Source organism: Sabethes cyaneus, chromosome 1 (assembly GCF_943734655.1).
Source record: "Sabethes cyaneus chromosome 1, idSabCyanKW18_F2, whole genome shotgun sequence".
NCBI lineage: Eukaryota > Metazoa > Arthropoda > Insecta > Diptera > Culicidae > Sabethes > Sabethes cyaneus.
This window is the reverse complement of record NC_071353.1, coordinates 170858060-170880609: the sequence shown is the minus strand read 5'-3', so window position 1 is coordinate 170880609 and position 22550 is coordinate 170858060. Positions and strand designations below refer to the sequence as shown.

Genomic DNA, 22550 nt, shown 5'->3' with positions numbered 1-22550 from the left:
CCTAAGCGGATAATTGGTCGAATATCTTAAATTCTTCATCCTCATTTTGCCTGCTTACTGGCTTCTTCGTCGTCTGTTTTCGGGGGGGAATTAAACTACGAGATGATGCAATGCTCAAAAGCTACGAATCGCTTCCGGATGGTTCATTTGTTTTTTTGGACAATTTGAAGCATGGAGAATTTAGATTGAAAATAAAAAAATAAAAACAACGACGAAAACAAAAATCCGGTAAAGGGTTTGTTGCCTTATTTTTGATCGATTTGACACATATTCGGTTGAACGGCGAGGTCAAAGAACCACCCAGCGGGGGGTCACTTTTATTATGTTATGATACAGCTGAAAGCTGATCTGACAAACGCGTTTTTAGTTTTTTGATGGACGGAATTTAACACGCCTAAGTCTGACTCTTCGGATATGCTGGAAAACGGAAGTCGGAACCGCTACGTTTTTAGCTGAAAAATATCCTTTTATTATTTTGTTGATCATTTCCTAAACGAGCAAAAAACGTTCTCATTTAAACTACGCCTGTTTTGAGTGTAAATCATCAATTACTCCCTTTTGTCTATATAACTCGCAACTTCTCGCATGCTTCTGTTCAACGTAATTTTTTTTTGCTTTCGCTTCCACTCTTTCTTTCTAACTCTCTCTATCTCTCTCTTTCACTGTCATCTCTTCTGGCTCGAACTTTCTATTCGCTATCCTTCTTTCTCGCTAAATGGATGCTAACTTTCAATCTAGTTTTTTTTATAATATTAATAATTAATAATAATAATAATATAGTTATAGGTCAATAGTATTGGTTTAGAAAATGAAACTTCGTCCCCCAGACTGGCCACGCCATCCAAGGGGCCGAGAGCCAGCAGGGGGTCGGCACAGGGCACTCGGCACTTTATCTGCGCTTATCAATCGCATAACATACCTACGAATATATTAAACCGATTTGGGTGTTTTTGTTCTTGTGTGTAATTTAGTGACCGCTAATCGACACGGTATCAAACAAAAAACGAAACAGAAAAAATTGATAAGAAAAAAAACATATCTAAATATCGCAATATATATACAACAGTCAGGGGAAAAAACGCACTTTAATTTCTTCGCTCTTTTTATTTATTAACGAACAAAGTTGCCCTAATCGTGGCACACTAGTGAAGTTCAATTCAAAAATAATAAGTTATACTTTCTAACCGAAGGTAATAAAATAAAACATAAATCATAATAATGCGTATGCGTTGTTAGATGCTTTAAAGTGTTAAAACAGAAATTTTTTTTAAAAAAAGGAATAAAACAAAAAGAACGTTTAAACTCTTCCGGAAGGACACAGCTCTTGTCATAAAAAATCGTCAATATATGTGTATGATGCTGTAATAGACTAAAGAGAAGTGACTTCGTGGGTCCGTGTGTGTGTGTGTTTTTTTTAATAGAAATGTGTGTTTGGTGGCATGCCGCCGCCGCAGCCTACGCGGGTCCCAGTCCTGCCCATTTGATAAAGTCCGGCAGTTCGCGCACTGGCAAATCATTGGACAGGGCCTTCACGCGCAGGTTTCGATCGGTCGTCAGCAGAACGACCTCGCGCATAATGTAGCGAATTTCTCCTGTTTATTTTTTTGGTTGAGAAAAAAAGAAAAAGGAGAAAAAACAAGAAAGAAAGAAGAAGAAAAGACATTGAGTAAAGATGTTTTTCGTCGCAGTCGAAAAAAAAAATTTCCAGGCAAGCACTTACCTCGCTTTTCCTCGGTGTGGTTCCGACACAGATTCATGGCCGTTTCCAGAATTCGATCGTCGTTGGACTTCTGTTCGCCGTCGTCATCCTCGGAGGTGAACGCCGATCGGGTCATAACCGATCCTTTGCTGGTTACGCATCTGAACAAACAACAAAAAATGATTAAAAACTTAGAATCAAACTCAGAAGAAAAGAAAGCGGTCATGGCACTTACTTCAAGGCAGGGTTTTTCGATTTTAGGAATTTGAGCGCGGCTCGGGAAGCTTCGGCCACCTTTTCGGCATGCTGGGGGTCGAAGCGCCGATCCAGCCCGGAAGAAGCCGCGGGTGGTTTGGGCGGAAATACCGACAGGCTGCCGGCCAGCTTGGAGCTGATGGCGGCGGTCGCTGCCGTCGGTTTGGTGCCCTTGGAGAGGCCTTCCAGTTCGTTGATTACTGCCAAGAAAGAGAGGGAAGGGGAGAAAAATAAGCGTTGGTTTTGTTTTCAATCAAACAAGTAGCTTAAACTGCTTACCGACTAAGGGAACCATCAGCTGGTAGAGCGGATGGGCCTGCGAGATGCTTTCGATGTCTGGTAAATAATCTACGAAGCAGTTGGTGTCCGGCACTAGCAGACGGGGCCGGACTTCGATGTTCAGTGCGATCGTGCTCTGCGATAGGATGTCCTGCAAAATAAAAGCAAAGAGAAAAATATAAATAAAGTGTTATCGGGTTTAATTTGATCTAAAATGGTTTCATTTTCCAAATACGTCTAGTTGTTTGTTCTGAATTTGGGGCAACCTTTGTAAAATTTTCATATAATTTCTATCTCTTCTTTGTCTCTATATGTAATAAGAAAAATTAACAAATTTAAGGTCTTATGAAGAGTCCAAAAAGAAGTGAATAACTTTGAAAGTTAATATTTAAAAGATTAAACAACTAAAATGAGGGCTAGAGAGTAAAAGAGTGACGAGAAACATACAATGAAAGAATGAAAGAGAGACAAAGAGACGAGATAGATGTAAGGAAGAAACAGGTAGTCGAGAAAAGAACGTAAAAGAGGTACGAGAACAGTAGAAAAACAAGACAAGTTAAGAAGACAAAAGAAAAACGAGCAAAGACGAAAAATAAGATGGGAACTCTGGACAGAAAAATGAGAAAAAGACAAAAGTACGATAAGAAACGAGACACGAAATTTAAGAAAAAGAGGTATGAACAGAAGACAAAAAAAATGAGAAAGAAAATAACACTGGAAAAGATAAGAGAGACCCAAAAATATATTGGAGATACGAGGAAACAAGATAAAAAAGGCAGAAAAGAAAAAATTGGTTGAGAAACCTGAACGTTAAAAATCGACAACTAAAGACAAAATAGACACGAAAAAGCGAAAAACAAGAGGAAGGGAGATATAAGAGACACGAAAACAGAAGAAATTACAAGAGGAACAAGAGAAATGCAAAAGATCGACGAGAAAAGGAGACTAAACTCAAGGAAAGAGGGACAAAAGCAAAAGAAACAAGAAAAGACAAATTTAAAAATTAAAAAGGCGAAAAAAAAACAAAAAGACTAGAATAAGAAAAAAGAGAACAACGAAGGAATGATGAGAAAATAGACGATAAACGAAGTTTAAAGAACAGTGAAAAAGTAACACAAAAAATACAACGAAAAAAGATTAGAAAATGATAGAAAAAGACAAAAGAATGACGAAAAAAGACCACAAAAAGAATAACGAATAACAAAAATTACAGAAAAACGAGAAAAAATACAAAAGATGAGGAAATAAATTGAAAAAACCATAGAGTAGAGTGTAGAAACCAAAAAAAGCCGTGGAAAATACAAAAAACGAGAAAAAATAAAACGACAAAAATAGACAGAAAAGAGATGAAGAAGATAAGAGGAAGAAATGCGGTGGAAAAGTGTGAGATACGTAAACGAGAGAATGAAACCAAATAAACGCAAGGAAGAGACGAAAAATGAAGAAAAAAAAGAGACACGAAAAGAGTAGAAAAACGAAACAGGTGAAGATAAAAGGCAGACAAGAAAATAAAATGATAAGAAAAGAAAACAAAAGATACACTAGAAAGTATGATAAAAGAAAGAAAAGAAAAAACAAATTTTAGAGACAAAAAAGTTGACATAAAAATACGAGAGAAAACAAGAACAGAGAGATAAGAGAAGATAGAAGAGAAACTAGAAAAAACAACAAAATAAATGCTACAAAACTAAGCAAGACAACAAGATAAGGGATCAGCGAGAAAACAAAACAGAAGAGAACCCTGCAAGGACGTTGAAAGAAAGACGAACAAAGATTACAAATGAAGACAAAACAAGACGAGAAAAAAGAAAAAATGCCAGTGAAAGACAGAAAAGGACTAGAAAAGACAAAAAAGTTGAGAAAAATATAAAAAATCGAGAAAAAATACCAAAACGGACGAGAAAAGAAGACTAGTGATGGTGATATAAAATAAAAGAAAGACTAGAAATGAAGACAAAAGAAAACTGGAGATAAACACTAAAAAAAATCAGACAAAAGAGAACACTAGAAAAACACAAGAGAAACTAGAAAAAGCAAGACGAGGCAAAAAATTAAAGAGAGTAGGAAAATACGAAAAAAGAAGAGTGATCTGAAAAGAAGATAACAAAGGTGAGAAGCAAACGATAAATTAAAATAATGAAAGAAGACATACAAGATGAGGAAAACAACAATAGAGGTACGCAAAAAGGGAACACAAAAAACAAAAAATGAGTAACAAAAATTTATTAAGACAAGATATATGGTACACGAAAATCTATGAAAAAAACAAGAATTTGACAGAAGGGAGATCAGAAAAAATACCCAAACGGTCGCGAAAGGAAGCCAAAACAAGACGAGAAAAGAAGACGAAAGAAAAACGAGAAAAGTATAAAAGACGATCAAAGAATTCGAAATACAACAAAGGGAAGACTGTTAGAACTCGAAAGATATTTATAGAAAAATCATATAAAACCAATTAAAATGCTACAAAACTAAGCAAGACAACGAGATAAAGGATCAACAAGAAATGTTAAAGAGATGAGAAAAAAAAAACAGCAGAGAACGCTGAAAGGACGTTGAAAGAAAGACGAACAAAGATTACAAATAATGACGGGAAATGAAGACAAAACAAGACGAGAAAAAAGAAAAAAATGCCAGTAAGACAGAAAAGGACTAGAAAAGAAGACAAAAAAAGTCGAGAAAAATACAAAAAATCGAGAAAAAATATCAAAAAGGACCAGAAAAGAAAACTAGTGGTGATGATATAAGATAAAAGAAAGACTAGAAATGCGACAAAAGAAAATTGGAGACAAACACTAAAAAAAATCAGACAAAAGAGAACACTAAAAAAACACAAGAGAAACTAGAAAAAGCAAGACGTGTCAAAAAATTAAAGAAAGTAGAAAAATACGAAAGAAGAAGAGTGATCTGAAAAGAAGATAACAAAGCCGAGAAAAAAAAGGGAACACAAAAAAAACAAAAAATGAGATAAAAATTTATTAAAACAAGATAGATGGTACACGAAAAACTATGAAAAGACAAGAACTTGACAGAAAAGAGATCAGAAAAAATACCCAAACGGTCGTGAAAGAAAGTCAAAACACGACAAAAAAAGAATATGAAAGAAAGACAAGAAAAACATAAAAGAAGTCGATAAAATAATTCAAAAAATAAGACAAAAAGAGGAAAAAACGATAAAAATTGTCTTTTTAAAAAACGAGGAAAGAAGACAAAAAAAGACAGGTCAAAAACGAAACGAAAAACACAAAACAGATGAAAACTCTGAAAGGAAGTTGAAAGTAAGACGAAAAGAGATTGCAAAAAAGACGAGAGAAGAAGACTAACGACGGTGTCATAAAATAAAAGAAAGACTAGAAATGAAGACAAAAGAAAACTGGAGAAAAACACTAAAAAGAAAAATCAGACAAAATAGAACACTAGAAAAACAACAGAGAAACTAGAAAAAAGCAAGACGTGAAGACAAAAATAAAAGCTGAGAAAACAAAAAAGATAAAAGAAAACGAAAAAAAAAGATACGAGAAGCGAAGACCTGAGAAGAAGAAAACAGACGAGAAAAAAAGAAAATAGAAAAAGTCAAAAAAGAAATGACAAATGAATTAAAATTGAGGAAAGAAGATAAAAGAGATAAGAAAATCAAAAAAAGACGCGAAAAGGCAACAGAGAAAAAACATTGAAAAAAGACAAAAATAATACACACGAAATCAAGATAGAAGCTATCAGAGAAAATTATGGGGGACAAGAAAATGATAGAAGAGTGATCAGAGTGAAACCCCAAAAGGATGACCAAGGAACAAGACGAGAAAAGAAGACGAAAGAAAAACGAGAAAAGTATAAAAGACGATAAAAGAATTCGAAATACAACAAAGGGTAGGCTATTGGAACTCGAAAGATATTTATAGAAAAATCATACAAAACCAATTAGGCGAAAAATGGACCAGTCAATAATATGATGCGTCATTATAATCAAAATTGCGAAATAATAGACACCACTATGTCCAGAATCCAAATTAAACTTTAGCTAAGTGTGCTAAGGAATATTGTATAGTATATAAGTAAACATTGTAAAAATATTATTGTACGTAGTCTACAAATGCTTGACGAATAAATGAATAAAAAAGAAAACAAAAGGAGACAAAAATCGATAGGAAAAAACTACAGAAAATCGAGAAAAGAAGACAAATGAAAGACAAGCAAAAAAGAACTAGTAAGGCCATTGCAAATAATTTTCAAAGTGTTTGTCACCCCCCCCCCCTTGGAAATTGGCTTGAAAAATCGGGGGGCAAAAAAATAATTTGTAGGGTATGAGTTTAATTTTTTTTTTATAAAATCAATTGTCTGTGGGCTCTACAGCCTGAAAAACTCGAAAATTGAGCGTACGAGTTGAATTAACGCTTCTAGCACGAAATAAAAATGCAAGTTCAAACAGTGGAATTTCCGAAACTCGGGCAAAAAAATTTTCTTTCATTTTTGTCGTTTTGTTCGTAGATTTTTGCATGAAAAATAAGAACGTATTTATTAAAAGCAAGCATAGATTGTTTTAACGTTTAAACTTTAAGTAATAATGTCTAAAATCCATTTTTTTCACTCGATTAAAAAATTCTCTTTGTTTTTTTTTCGCCCCCCCCTTCAGTGGCCCAACACCGGAGGGACAAAAACTTTTTTAAATATTTGTAATGAAAAATAGATGCAAAAAAGAAGGAGAAACGAAAAAGGAACAAACTTTCAAAATGATAAATAGGATACAAGACAAAATGTAACGAAAACAATATGAAAAGAGACAAGAAAAAACAACAAAAAAAAGATCAGATAAGAAACCAAAAAGGACAACCAAAACAAAACAAGATCCGAACTGAAGATTAATGAAAGACAAGAAGAGAATAGAAAAAAGAGAAGAAAACAAAAAAGACAAGAAATGAAAATAAAGGAAAGATGGTGAAATACAAATGAGAAGCTAGAGCAAATACAAAAGAACGACAACACAAATAAAATATAATAAAAGAAGAATAAGAAAAATTCAAAAGAATGACAAGAAAAGAACACATAATAAACTGGTAAAAACAAATGACGGCGAATGCCAAGAATAATAGAAGAGAAACAAGACAAAAGGTAAACGGGAAGAGTAGAAAAAAGAGTCAAGAAAAAACTACAAACGATCAGAAAAGCAATCACAACGGACGAGAAAAGAAGACAAAATAGCAAAAACAGAACTTGAACCCAAGATTAAAGAAAGACGAGCAAACAATACAAAAGCAGAAAAAAGAAAAAAACGACAAAAAAGATGAAAGTGATAAAAAGAAACTGAAAAAGACAAAAGAAAGACGAGAAAAAACGAAAATAAAAAAAAGTAAAAAAACAAACAAGACACGTGAATAGAATAGCAAGAAGATACCAATAATAAAATCAGAGAACAAGGTAAAAGATAAACAAAAGGGAAGTAAAAAGAAGACAAAAAGACGAGAAAAGTAAATAATAGAAAGACGCGAGAAGAAAAAACAAACTACAATGTATAAATGATAAAAAATACAAACAAAAAGACGAGAAAAGACGAAACTTTTATTATTTTTCAATAGGGATTTTAGGATAAAATTTTAAAAGCAAATACTTCTCACTCTCCAAAAACTCTAGACAAAGTTTCAGGACTCATACAGTATCTAATCACTCAACCGTATCTTCTTTAAATGTGACAAAACTTTCAGCTCGGTACTGACATTTCGGTAACCGGCGAAAAGTTATCACATTCGCGACCCCGGCAGCGTTTAACCTCAAAATCGCCGAGGCCGATGCTCTTGATACGCGGTGTGCATTCAAGAAGCAGCATGCATGCATGCATGCCTGGAGTGCACATTGGCAAGTGGGCCAGTAAGCTAGAAGAGACTGCACTAGCGCATGACGCACGCATGACGAATTGCCAAGTTCAGCTGGATGGCTGGCTGGCTGGACACTTCTCATTGTCGATGCAGTGCGGTGGCCAACGTTCCCGTATGTCGGGCAGTACGATCGTGCTGCACAACATGGGAAAAGTTTGTTTTGCGACAAACTATTTCCTGCATTTGGCCATTGCATCGCAGCGGTTTGGCTACGCACCGTGTGAGAGCGCGGTGACGTTGTTAAGTGTTCCAGTTTAATTTTTTTTTTGCGAATCGTCTTACAAAAAATTACAGTTTGATGACGAGGATGGATGGATGGACGGACCTGGGCGGAGGCCAGGATGAACAATTTCGCAAAACAACAAGACACTAATCGAAGTTTTCGCGATTAGAGCAGATTGTGTGTTGGTTGCTTTTCGCACGTCGTTGCCAAAAGCACTTTAATTTCTCGTTCGAGGGGTTCAGATTTTGCGAACTTGACAGTCACTTTTAGGCAGACAAAAAAAAGTGTTTCTCTCTCTCTCGGTTGGTGGTTGTTCTGAAAACCACAGAAGAAAAAAAAACACCGACGAAATACTTTCCTACCCGACGCGTTTCTTTTGTCGGAAACAGCAACGACGTTAACGACTTCATTGGGAAGATTAACGGAAATCGTTGTGCAAATTGCTGGCAAATTTTAAATTGGTCCGAATTTTTGCGCCGATGCGATGACTGACAGGCCCCCGCCGTCGCGGTGGGACGAATCGACGCGAACCATCTTCGTGATGATTCCCTGCTTCGATGAAATGAAGGAAGAAAGAGAAGGACTCCGGGTCGGGCGAAGGTGACTGATGAGTCGTGGTTGGCATCACGTACGTTCCAGTTACGTTGCGCCACGTAGGGAATGTTTAATTCGGAGGAATTTCTGCAAAGAAGCACACTGCTTCGGTACAGACCGAGGATCGGGGATCGATCGAGCAAAGTTTAGAAGGCGGCTTTGTTAAAAAAAAAGTTTTGGCTTTTAAACGAACCATATTATTAAGTGGATTTTTTCATTTATTTTATTTTCAATCCAGCTCAATCAATCAATCCAAATCGAAAATGATCATCAAGAGTAAAGTCGTTATTGAACCGTAAACTTGCAGCAGAGAAAAGCTTTTAGGGGAAAATAAAAGAATATTAGAATAATAATAAAATAAATTGGAACCAGCGCTAGTCAATGCTAGTGCAAATGAAGCAGAAAAGTAAGTTTCCAATGCTTCAATAACGTCATTAATTGCCTTATACCATTCCAGCATGTCCTTTACATGATGGCATGAAGCCAAATCCGGTCTCCGGTCTAGCTCGAGTTTTGGCCTTGTGCGCGAAACGTTTGCTCAGACTTAGTTTTTCTGTCACATCTTAAACGGAGAAGTTTTCTCTTATCCTATTTTCAATTGACATGTGCAATTTTTTTTGCGAACAAACTGTTCTTTCGACGCCATTTTTCAGGTCTTTCCGCACCTGATGAAAAATTTTCCGTCAAGCAAAATTTCAATTAATTTTAACCAACGGTTGAAAAGTTAGAGCAATTTGAGTGTGTTGCAATTTAACCGTGGACACCCTTTAATCTTAAACAAACACGAACAAAGCTAATGTTTTTGATTGGTTAGGAAGACACTCTCCTTTTACTCTGAAAACAAGGATCAAACTTGTGAAGGTTTCTTTAATGTTCAAGGTTTTTATGTAAGAACTCGTCCAAAGCGGAACTATTAATTAAATTGGGTAAAATTTAAAAAACGATTTTCGGTGCACTTTGGAAACATCGTGAGAAAGCTGTTTTAAAGTCGTCTGAAAGCCATCTAAGTGCTGTCCAAATGCTATCTAAAAGCTGCCCGAAAGTCGTCTGAAAATTTTCTGAAATTCGTCATAGTCACCTGAAAGTTTTCTGAACGTCAAATGATAGCGCCCTAAAAAGCTCATTGAAAGTCGCTTGAAAGCCGTTTCACAGTTGTCGAAAGCTATTGTAATATCGTCTAACAATCGTCCAGAAGCCGTCTGAAAGGCATTTGAAGGACGCCCGTCTGATATCGTCTGAAGATCACTGTTAAAGCCGTTAAAAACGTCGATTGAAGGTCGTCTGAAAATCATCTAAAAGCTATCTGAAAGCCGACGATAAATCTTCTGAAAGCTAATTGAATGAAGGTCACCTGAATCCCCACGAAAAGCTGAAGTCGCTTTAAAGTCATCTGAAAGCGAATTGAGATTTTTAAAAATCGCTTGAAAGTTGTAAGAGTCATCTAAACGTAACTTGAAGGTCATTTGAAAATCATCTAAAAGTCGGCTGAAAACCTTCTAAAATTCTTTTAAGCCGTCTTAGAGTGTTCTGAAAATTGCACGAAAGCCCTCCAAAGCCCAATGTAAGTCGTTTGAGGGCCGTTTTACAGTCGTAGAAAACCATCTTAATATCATCTAAATGTCGTCTAGAAGTCGCCAGAAATCCTGGTACCTGGAAATTTTTTAAAAGCTCTCTAAAAGTCATCTAAAAGTAATCTGAAAGTTGTCTAAAAGCTGTCTGATGGTTGTTCGAAAATCATATAAAAAATCAACTGAAAATCGTCTGAAATTCGACTGAAAGTCATGTCAAAAACCTCGTGTGCAAATCGTCTAAGCATTAGCTGAAAGCCGTCGAAAAATCTTCTGATAATCGTTCAAAAGTCGTCTAGATGTCGCTGAAAAGCCATCTGAAAGTCGATTGAAGATCACCTAAAACCGTCTAATAGCTGGGGTGAAGTCGTCTGAAAATCGTTCAAAAGTCATGTGAATATCGACTAAAAGTCTTCACAAGCTGAGACATCTGGCCTGCAATTTTCTGAAGGTCACCGGAAAGCCTGCTAAAAGCCCCCTGAAAGTCATGTTTAAGCCGTTTTGAAGTTGTCGAAGGTTATCTTAATATCGTCTGGAGGTCGTCCAGAAGCCGCCAGAAAGTCAAGAACTTCGCCGTTTAACAGTTTTCCAGGTTGAAAAATTATGTAAAAGCGATCAGAAAGTTGTTTGAAAATTATCTAAAAGTCGCCTTAAAAGTAATCTGAAAGTTATTTGACGCATTTTGGGAGCCGTTTGCAACTTATCTGAATATCGTCTGAAAGTCACCCGAAAGTCGTTTAAAAGTTGTTTAAAAGTTGTCTGAAAGTCATTTGTAAGTGCTCTGAAGGGCGCCTGAAAACCTGAAAGCTTTATAAAGTAGTCTGTGAACCGTTTTAAAGTCATCGAAAGCTATCTTACTGTCGTCTAACGCTCCTCTAGAAATTGTTTGAAAGCCACCTGAAAGACGCATTCACAAACCATCTGGAGCGACCGGGAAGTTTTTTTTAAGTCAAAAAAAAAAAAACAAAAGCCGCCAGAAAATCATTTCGAAGACGTCCGGAAGTATTTTAAAAGTCATCTGAAACTCATTTGATTAACTTCTGAAGATCGTCGATAAATCGTTTAAGAAAAGTTGTCTGAAGGTCGTCTGAAAATCATCTAAGTAAGCTGAAAACCGTCGGAAAAACTTCGAAACTTGACTGAAGGTCACTTGGATGCCATCTAAAAGCCGTCTGAAAGCTGTTTTAAAGTCGCCCGAAAATTGTCCAGAACAGACCATTGACTGCCGTCTAAAAATCGTCTAAAAGTTTGAAAGTTACATAAAAATCGTAAAGAAGATGTCCGTAAGTTGCCTGAAGGCCACTTGAAAGGCGCTTTAAAGCCATTTGAGTGCAACCTTAAAGATTTTTAAAAGTCATTTGAAAGATGTTTAAGAGTCATCTAAAGCACATTTGAAAGTCATCTGAAAATCGTCCAAAAAGTTGCATGAAAGTCGTTTAAAAGTTTTCTAATTTTCTTCAAAATTATCCAAAAGAGTTCTGAAGGTCTGAAGCTCCCTGAAAGTCGTTTGAAAGCCGTTCTGAAGTCGAAGAAAATTATCTTAATACCGTCAGAAATTCGTCCAGATATTGCCACAAAGCCTTAGTTTGAAAAACGGAATTAGACCATCTGAGAACGACTGAAAGTTTTTAAATATTTTTTTGAAACGATGGTTCTACAATTGATGAAGGGACGGTAGGAGAAAGAAAATGAAAATTTTTGGTGAAGGAGGGGGAAGAGCGGAAAGGAAGAGGGGGGGGGGGGGGGGGTATTGGTAGCTATGCTTGACAAGTAGTCATTTTGACTCCTACCTTTTGTCCTAGGACCTTTTGTTGTAGGAGTCAAAATGACTACTTGTCAAGCATAGCTACCAATACCCCCCCCCCTCTTCCTTTCCGCTCTTCCCCCTCCTTCACCAAAAATTTTCATTTTCTTTCTCCTACCGTCCCTTCATCAATTGTAGAACCATCGTTTCAAAAAAATATTAATATATGTATGACCTCATTCCAAGGTCAAAACTAAAAATCTTGAGATTAGACTGAAAGTTGTTTAAAAAATTTCCTGACGTTTTTCTGAAGCTGTCTGACAACGATCCGAAAGTCGTATAAAAGGTTAGCTCAACCACGCCTGAAGTTCGATCAAAAGTCATTTAAAAAGTCGTCTGCAAATCGTCTAAAAGCCAGCTGAAAGTCGTCGGCTAATCGTTCAAGTCGGCTGAAATTTTTCTACAAGCCATCTATAAGTTGTTCGCCGATCACCTGAGAGCCATCTAAAAGTCTCCTGCTAGCCTAAAACCCGTTTTGAAGCCATCTGAAAATCGTCTCAAAAAGGCATTTGAAAGTTGTTTTATTCTCGTCTAAAAGTCGTCTGAAAATTATGTAAATATGGGTTAAAAGTCTCCAGAAGTTGTCTGAAAACTGGTAGAAAGTCATTTAAAAGTTTAGTCGTAAAGCAAAGCCATGTGTATAAACTTCTTAAAGAACTTGACTCTTCTTTAACGACAGACTTCACAGCCGGTTATTAGAGAACAAGAAAATTACGGGGCTAGTGCAAAGATCCTATTGACTTAATAAGCAGCACCACCCAGTCGAGATTCGAACATACGACGACTACCTTGTATAGGCCAGCATCGTACCCCGGAGCTAACTGGACGTACAAAAAATCTATCATCCAAAGCCGTCTGGAAGTTATTTGAGTTATCTGAAAATCGTCGGTAAATCGTCTGAAATTTTCTGAAGGTCACCAGAAAGCCCCCTGAAAGTCGTTTAAATGCCTTTTTGAAGTCATCAAAAGTTGTTTCAATAGCGTCTAAAAGTCGTCCAGAAGTTGCCGTAAAGCCGTTTGAAAGTTAAGTAAAAATCGATTGCAAATCGCCTGAAGACCATTTGAAAGTCATCTAAACACCACCTGAGAGCCATCCAAAAGTCGTCTGAAAGTTGTCTGAAAATCGATCGATAAAGTCACCTGAAAGCGTGGAGCTTCACCTGAATACCGTTTAGAAGACTTCTGAAAGCCGTTTGCGAGTCTTTTAAAAGTTAATTAGACTAGTACGGTAAACGCCGGCGCTAATAGAATTGTTGGCAGTAAATGACAATACAATTTTGAATTGTTTAGTGATAAGAATACTGCTTTATCCGAAGATGGCTGATGCGACTAGGCGGAAACGTAATAAAAAAGAGGGCGGAATATTTCACCAAACAGTGTCAATTCTAAAACAAATACAGTTGTTTATGTTGGAAAATCGTATGAACGTGATCAAGAAGTTGAAAATAATCTGAAAATCATCTGAAGGATCCTTTTAAAAGCAATCTTAACGTCGTTTGACGATCGCCGGAAAGATCGCTGGAAGCTTTTTGTAAGTCGTTTGAATGTCATCTGAATATCGTCTGAAAATCGCCCTAAAGTCATCAGAAAATTGTTTCAAAGTAATTTGCAAGTCATCTGTAAGTGTTTCGAAGTCGTTTGAGAGCCACTATAAAGTTGCATGAAATCGTCTGAAAGACGTTTGAAAGTCTTCTAAATGTCATTTAAAATCCACTTAAAAGTCATCTGAAAATCATGTGAATATCGATTAAAACTCTCCAAAAATCGTCTGAAAGCCGTTAAAAAATCTTGCGAAGGCTGTCAAAATATCATCTGAAAGTCGTTTAAAAGTCAACTGAAAAACGCCTGTGAGTCGTCTGAATTTTTTTTCAGAAGGGCATCGAAAAATCCTCTGAAAGCAAAATACTCTGGAAAGCCGTTTTGAAGTCGTCGAAAGTTATCCTAATATCATGCAAAAGTCGACCAGAAGTAACCAGAAAGCCGTTTGAAAATCGTTTAAAGTTGGTTAGAATAACCACCATTCCAAAATCGTCTACAAATCTTTGAAAAGCCATTTTGAAGTCGCCTAAAAGCCGCTTGAGAACCTTTTAAAAGTTATCTATGCTGGGAAAACATCTAAACGCAATCAGAAAGTCGTATGAAAGTTATCTGAAAAACTTCAGAAGGACGCCTTGAGAAAGTCGTTTGAAGGTTGGAAATAGATCAGAACGTCGCATGCAATTCATCTAGAAATCAACCGAAGGTAGTCTTAAGATTCTTTTAAAAGTAATCTGACAGTCGTTTAACAATCTCGTGAATGTCACCTGAAAGCCCTTTAAGAGCTCTTCGAAAATCGTTTAAGAGTCGTTGCAAGTGTTGTGAAGGTCACCTAAAAACACCCTGAAAGTAATTTTAAAGTCGTAAAAATTTGTCTTAATATAGTCTAAAAGTCTTCCAGATATCGTCTCAAAGCCTTTTGAAAAACGCATTCAGACCATCGGAGAACGAGCTGGAAGTTTTTCAAAAGTCACCTCAAAATCGTCTGAAGTGTGCCTGAAAGTTGTCTAAAAGCTAAGGTTTTTTTAATGATCGCGTAAAAGATCATCTGAAAATCGAGAAGGTCGCCTAAAATCGTATAATAAACGTCTTCAAATCGTCTAAAAGTTATTTGAAAGCCATCAGAATATCATCTGAAAGCTGTTTGGATTTTTTTTAAAATCATCTGAAAGTCATTTGAAAGTTACCTGAACGCACTTTGATAGCCGTTATAAAGTCGACTAAAAAGGCGCTTGAGAATCATATAAATATCGGCTAAAAGTCTCCATAAGTTATCTTAAAGTTGTGAAAATCTCTTCTAAAAGTCGTCGGAAAGTCGCCTGTGAGATGACATTTTCTGAAGGTCTCCGGAAAGCCTAAAAGCCGATTGAAATTGAAAGTCGATTGAAATTGAAAGTCGATTGAGAGTCATTTCAAAGTCGTCGAAAGTTATCTTAATTCCGTTTCACACTACTTCAGAAGTAGACTGAAAGACGTCTGGAAGTCTTTTTAATGTCATCTGAACTCGTGAAGATCTTCGTGAAGATCTAAAATCGTTTAAAAAAGTAGACTGAAAGTTGTCTGAAAATTAGTTGTCAGAAAACCTTCTGAAAATTGATTGTAGGTTGCCAGGATGCCCTCTAAAAACCGTCTGATTTTAAAGTTTGAAAACCGTCTAAATGTCGTCTGAAAACCATCTAAAATTCTGAGAGTCATGTGAATATCAACAAAAAGATGCTCGAAAGCTACCTAAAAGCCGTTTGAAAGACGCCTAAAGGCCATTTGAGAGCGATCTGAAATTTTTTTTTAAAAGTCGTTTAAAAGTTGTTTAAGAGTCAGCTAAAAGTCATTTGAATGTCGTCGAAAAGTCGTCCAGATATTGCCAGAAAGACGTTTGAAAGACTCTTTAAGATCATCTATGAACGACCTGAAAGTTTATCAAAAGTCATTTGAAAGCAAGTGCCTGAAAGCAGTCCAAAAGTTATCTGAGAACGGTCTGAAAGTCGTATAAAATTTCATCTCCACATCATCTGAAGCTGTACTGAAAGTCATCAAAAAGTCGTCAGCAAATCATCTAAGTTATCGCGTTATCCGTCTAAGTCGCCGGAAAATCTTCCAAGTCGCCTGAAATTCTTCTAAGTCATCTGAAAATCGTTTGAATTAAAAGATCACCTGAAAGCCATCTGCTAGCTGTTTTAAAATCACCTGAAAATCGTCTGAAAAAGGTGATTGAAAGTCGCTTGAAAGTCATGTGAATATCGACTAAAAGTTTACAGAAGTTGTCTGAAACTCTCGTTTAACGGTCGTCTAAAAGAGTCGTCGTTTGAAAATCGTTTGAAAGTCATCTTAAAATCGTCTGTATGTCAACTGAAATTTGATTAAAGTCCCCGGAAAGTCTTGTAAAAAACCACACGAAAATAGTTTGAAAGACGTTTTCAAGTCGTTGAAAGCGACTAAAAGTTGTCCAGAAGTCGCCTGAAAACCGTTTAAAAATCAGTTAAAAATCGCATGCTAATTTAATTCAATTTATCCGCTTGAGTGTGATCCGAAGGTGGTCTGAAAATCGTCTAATAGCATGAAACGAGCAGGAGCGTTTGGGAGATCTCTGAAAGTTTTTTTTAAAGGTATTTATGTTGGAAATTATGTCAAAGTGATCAGACAGCCATCAGAAAAAATCATCTAATAGTCGGCTTGAAATTGTTTTATACGTAGCCTGAAAGTCATTTGATGATCGCCGGAAAGGCCGTTGAAAATCGTTCGAAAGTCGTTTGAAAGTCATCTATAAGTGTTCCGAAAGTCACCTGAAATTCTTCAAAAAGCTTCACGGAAGTCGTCTAAGAGCCGTTTTAAAGTCTCCTGAAAAGGCGTTCGAAAGTTATTCAATGTCGTCTAATATCGGCTAAAACTCTTCAAACGTTGTCTGAAAGCCGTTTAAAAGTCATCTGAAAATCGCCTGTAAGTCGTCTGAAGTTCTTTGAAGGTCACCAGAAAGCCTTATAAAAATCCCCTGAATGTTGTTTGAAAGCCGTTTTGTAGTCTTCGAAGGTTATCTTAATATCTTCCAAAAGTCGTCCAGAAGTCACCAGAAAGTAATTTGAAAGTCATTTAAAAGTCGTTTACAAATCGCCTTAGGTTCGTTTGGAAGACGTCTAAAAACCGTCTGAGAGCCATCCGAAAGTGGTCTGAAAGTTATCTGAAATTGCTTAACAGTCGTCTGAAAGCCAGAAGGTACGCTTGAATGCCGTTCGGAAGATGTATGAAAGCCCTTCGGAGGCGTTTTCAGGTCTTTCAAAAGGTATTTATGTTAGAATGGTAAACGCCAGCGCTAACAGCGTTGCCATCGGTAAACAGCAAACAAACTTATTTCATCGAAAATTTTCAACCAAGCCTGAAGATAGTGACCTTGCGGTGACGTAAAATCAAAGAATCAAGGATCATAATTTTGAGTTGTTTAGTTCTAAGAATATTGTTTTAACCGAGGATGATTGAACAAAATAAACGACTAGGCCGAAACGTAATAAAAAGAGGTTGGAAGGTTTCACCGACAAGCGCCAATTATAAAACAAAAACAGTTCATATTAATGTTGTAAAATTGTGTGAAAGTTACCATAAAGTTATCTGAACTTTATCTGAACTCGTCTGGAAAGGCGTTTGAGAGTCGCCTGAAAGTCGTCCGAAAATCGTGTGAATATCGACTTAAACTCTTCAGAAATCGTCTGAAACCCGTTAAAAAGTTAAAAAGTTGAAGGTTGTTAAAATATCGCCTGAGAGTCATTTCAAAGTCATCTGAAAATCGCCTAGAAGTCGTCTGAATTTTTTTTTCTGAAGGGCGCCCTCTAAAAGTATCACCCTGAAAGTCGTTTTGCAGTCGTCGAAAGCTGTCCTAATATCATCTAAAAGTCGTCCAGAAGTCACCAGAAAGTCAAATAAGAGATATAAGAAACCTAAAAGTGCAGAACTCAGGCGGCGAAATTTAGTTTTACCTTAATGAGGAAGACAAAAAAAAATTTTAAAAATACATGCAAAGTTTTTCGTTCATTCAGCCAAACCCTTCCACTATAGGAAACAACTTGCTGGAAGTCCACCGACCTCGGATGGCGTGGATGGCGAAGGACCTTCACTAGCTCGGCGGTCCAAAACCTACAGAAGTACCTTCGAGTGCTGAATTAAGCAAAACAAAGCCAAGCCCCTCAGCTTCATTCAAGGATTACTCAATCTGACAGATATCTCTATTTAAGAATAATAGCTCACATATGCCCGATTGTTCTTTAACCTATTCAGGCACCGAAGAAGTTTATTCTTCCACTTATCTTCTGCCAACAACGGTAGAAGTAGCAGCCAGCAGCAGCAGCAGCAACTCCGTTCAAATTGGCGCATAAATTGTTGCTATCAGCACACGTTCGCCTTCGTTTCGGTTCGGCTTCCAGCTCCCGAAATAAAAACTCGAATCAACAAAAGAACTCCAAAGTGTTATTGCCTTGCCAGCCCCGTTTCTCCCGTCCCACGTGGTGGATCCATCCAACTGGGAAGAGATCGCAGTCAGTGCCGGGGCTATTTAGTACAAAAGATCGACATACGAACCTAGAAAGCAAGAAGAACGCGCAAGCGGAAAGCAAAAAAAAAAAAATGAAACGTAAAACGAATGGTATGAAAAATAAAATAATAAAAAAAGATATTTTCCTGGCAGCAAACAAAATCACTAATAAATAGTTCAATAACCCAGCCCGGGACGAACGACGATCGAGCCAGAAGCACAGAAAGTTTCGCGCAACAAGTTCCTGCCGGGCCCTGGCCCTGGCCGCGCACACAATGTATGTCGCTGTTGGTATGTGTTTTGTATGTTTGCAAACCTTCGTTTTCGTTTCCTCCGTCCCTGAAGGTACCCTCGCCAGCTCGCCAATCTTTGACCGCTTTCGAGCAAACAGTGGCCCACTGTGCCGCCAATGTGTTATTTTGTAGCTGCCCTTCTGCACCGTGTTTGGTCCGGCCATCCATCCGGACTCGGATCCTGTGTGTACCACCTTTTAGCGAGTTGCCTTAACCCCTTCCCTATCCCTGTACCATACCTTCCGGATCGCGTCCCACAGATAACTCTCAAACAATCTCAAACGAAACGAAGATTCTCGCATTTTCTCCCATCTCGGTCGGAACTTGACACCATCTTTCCCTGCCCCCGACGCCGACGTCGGGCACACCTATGCTATTGGGTCGGTCCGATGTTGTGTTTGCCTGTTCGACCTTTTCAGCATATGTGAATCTTCCGAGTCTCATCATCTCCCCTCACGAACGAACCGTGATCGTCATGGCAAGATCAGAGTGCTGTAGGGTGGTCCTTCGTCCGTCTCCGTCGTCGCTCGAGAGATAGGGAACGAACGAACGCCGGAGCGCACGCGGTGAGGACCAAAGATCACCGAGGTCAAAGCGATACACCTTCTCTTAGCTGCGCGCGGGATAGATGTTATCAGATTTCGCTTTTTTCCCCGCGATCAATGCAAAACAATGACCACGACTGTGCTCTGCTGTGAGTGATGGAAGGCTCGTCGATCGAATTGAAGGATTTCAGTTTCGATCGGTACTGGTCCACGTCCAGCTCCAGGGTCCAGGGTCAAAAACTTCTTTACTCGAACATCCTGAAGCCGTTCGTTATTGCACAGGAAATAATCAATTTTTTTTCCTGGCTCGGTTCTCCTGATCTGTTTCTACACTGTGAAAGATAGGACTGAATTGAAATAAACCATTTTTTCGATAGTCTCCATTTCCTGTCGCTACACAACTTGTTGCCATAATTTTGATCAACCATAATTTAGAGCAGACACTGACTACAACAGGAAGCCATCATTTTCGGGGGAACCTCGTCAGACAAGCCAACATATCTGTATGCAATTCGGTTTTCCCGAGCCCGACCAACCTCCAACCCTCCGGCCCGGCCCGACTCCGGCCCATCCGACGACCTATGTGACACACACAGCACAACAGAACACCGAACATGTACCGAACAACAAAAGCTATAAACCTGAAAACTGTGGCGACGCAAAATCCCTGCTGCTGCTGCTGCACACCGACTCCAACTCCGGACTCCGGATTCCGGCGGGGAAAAGTACGGAGCAGCAGCAGATATTTGCAAGGCGCACCACGTCTTCGCGAAACTGCCTGCTACTGTCATCGATCCCGTAACTGTTCCACTCCGGTTTGGCTTCTTTCTGCCCTGGTCAACTCTTCTAGCCACATCCAACGGAGGAGCCAAGTCCAAGCCAGTCAGTCACCCGGAGAAATAAAGAATTTGCCCACTTTGATTTTAGCATAACTCATTTAGTTAGTTCGCAATCAGGCAGAATTTCAATGCACGCGCAAGCTTGGACAACGGAAAAAAACGAGAACAACTCCGATCCGACGACAAGAAGGTGTGAGGAATCGTTGCAAATTTCTTTTTCCGCCACCGGCGGCACCGAGAGGAGGCCTCTAGCGCCATTTCGCTCGTATGTTTGCTACTTAGTATTTGCGGCGCTGCTCGTTACACATTAAATGAATTGAAATTATGTTAATCGGGCTGAAAATGAACTTCGCGAGTTAAGTCAGCAACAGCGGCCAAGGATCATGTGTGGATGCAAAATGCAAGTAAAAAAAAAAACCGCGATAATCCCGTTAGCGGGAGCGACAACTGACGCCGGCTGGTGCGGCCAATGAGGCTCCACACCACCCGAAGAAATGGAGAGAAAACAAGGCAAAAAAAACGAGTCGTTTAATTGCGGTCGGTTGCTGCTACCAGCAGCAGGCCGAACGACAACAACAGGAAAACAAATTACTGACAAAAGTTGTGCGAAAAAAAGATGATCTGCACCGAGTGAGCTCATCACGTTGTCAATCAGACTCAACGATTAGCACATACCTACCTATTGAGTAGGGGTTGAGTGTGTGTGGTCAAATCAAACGGAATAAGCCATCTAATTTAAGCGGAAAACGTTAGAACGGACAGACACTCCCGATTTGCATAACTACCTTTCTAAGCAAACTGACTTAAAATCAGCAATTTACAGGCAAACGATATTAGACCCATCCTGGTTAACTGTTGCGAAAATGTTGCAGTTTCGTTTGTACTTTTTTTTTATTTCACATTTAAACTGCCGAGCGTTGTTTCGGTAGTTCCCAACCCAACCCAACCTAACCCACAAGGAGGAACGATGCAATTTGAATAGGAAAACAGTTGCAAGTGGGCACTTATAACGGGTACAGGACCCATTCGGCGACGACGGCGTCGTCATCGTCGTCGTGGTCTGGAAGCCATTAAAATTTGGCAAATCGTGTTATTGGCCTGTGGGAATCCGATCGATTGAACTCGATCGAACGACGGTGGGTCCACTGTTTTATTAATTGATCCATTCTGAGACTAGTGCTGGGGGGCTGGACATTTTGTGGAGAAGATTAGACAGCAGATTGTCTTGATGGGAAAGATAAAAATCTCGAAAGAAAATTCGCTTGCGATTTAATAACAATTTATCATTGTTTTTTTTTTTTATGCATTATTCGCATTATGCGCATTGATTCGTGACAAACATAAACAACTTAAAATATTAATCCTGCGCGAACGAAACTATCTAACTTTGGGTACTCGTGCGGTACGGAGCGCAAGAATAGCTGCGACCTGTTCTCGTGAGTTCCAGTGGGGCAGCAAAGCGGCAGGCAACTTTTAATTAGTCTCTCGAGTGTCGTTTACTCACGTTTATGTTACACAGTGGTGGTGAAGCAAATTTGGATTTCAATCAAGTTTTGCTGGAAAAACAACTGTTACTCGATCAGTTCCCTTTTTTGATTAAACGATGGTGGTCGTATTTATTTGTTTAAATTAAAAATATGTTTTAATCTAACAAGTCTGTTTTTTAGAGCGTGAGGGCGAAGCGAAACACTAGTAACCAATCAATGACGGCCTCTTGAAACCAACGAGCGTTTCAGTATTTTTTCATTATAGTCCTAATTTTATTAAAATGTTTCTATATGTTTTAACATTTTTAATTTGGTACAATTTGGGGCAAATTCTGCATCAATTTTACATAAAAATTCACCGCATTTAACCGTGATCTTCTACTAATTTGACCTGGATTAATTTGATAACATAGGTGGTTAGAATGCCTCTTACCAACGTGTTATAAGCGACTTCTGGACGTCTGTTAAACGATATTAAGATAGCTTTCGACGACTTTAAAATGGCTTTTAAACGACTTTTTTTAGAAGCTTTTAGAAGGTCCTATCAGATGAGCTACAGAACATTCTCAGATGACTTTAAACTTCGGAACTTCAGAATCTTTTCAGACGATTTTCAAATTGGTTCCTAAAAACTTCCAGCGGCCTTTCAGGTGAACACCAGACGCCTTTCAGATTGCTTCTAAAAGAATCTCAAGGAGACCTCCAGAGGTTTTACAGACAACTTTCATACGACTTTCTGATCGCCTTCAGATGATTTTCCAATATAGACAACTTTTAAAAGACTTTCAAGCGGCTTTCAGACGATTTTCCGATTATTTTCGGATGGCAGTTTTTCAAGCGACTTTTAAATGACTTTCTAACGGCTTTCTGGCGACTTCTGGGTGACTTTCAGACGATATTTTAACAACCTTCAAACTATATTTAAACGGCTTTGAGCTTAGCTAAACTTGGGCTAATTGCACATATCAATGGTTGCACTCGGTGGTTGTCAAACGACTTTTATATGGATTTCCGACGATTTTTGCAGAGTTTTAGTCGATATTCACATG

At 38.2% G+C, this 22550-nt stretch overlaps 1 protein-coding gene across 1 annotated transcript in view; it reads right to left on the bottom strand.

Moving 5' to 3' along the window:
* Window positions 1–457: 457 nt before the first annotated feature.
* The window catches only part of LOC128740004 (telomerase-binding protein EST1A), a 204636-nt gene continuing 182543 nt past the window's right edge, over window positions 458–22550 (bottom strand). Inside the window, exons 14-17 of the mRNA XM_053835517.1 lie at window positions 2234–2384; window positions 1935–2154; window positions 1721–1860; window positions 458–1592 (exon numbers count right to left, since the gene is read on the bottom strand). Of these exons, the coding sequence (XP_053691492.1) occupies window positions 1456–1592; window positions 1721–1860; window positions 1935–2154; window positions 2234–2384 (648 nt within the window). The 3' untranslated portion in view covers window positions 458–1455. The remainder of the gene's footprint in view (window positions 1593–1720; window positions 1861–1934; window positions 2155–2233; window positions 2385–22550) is intronic.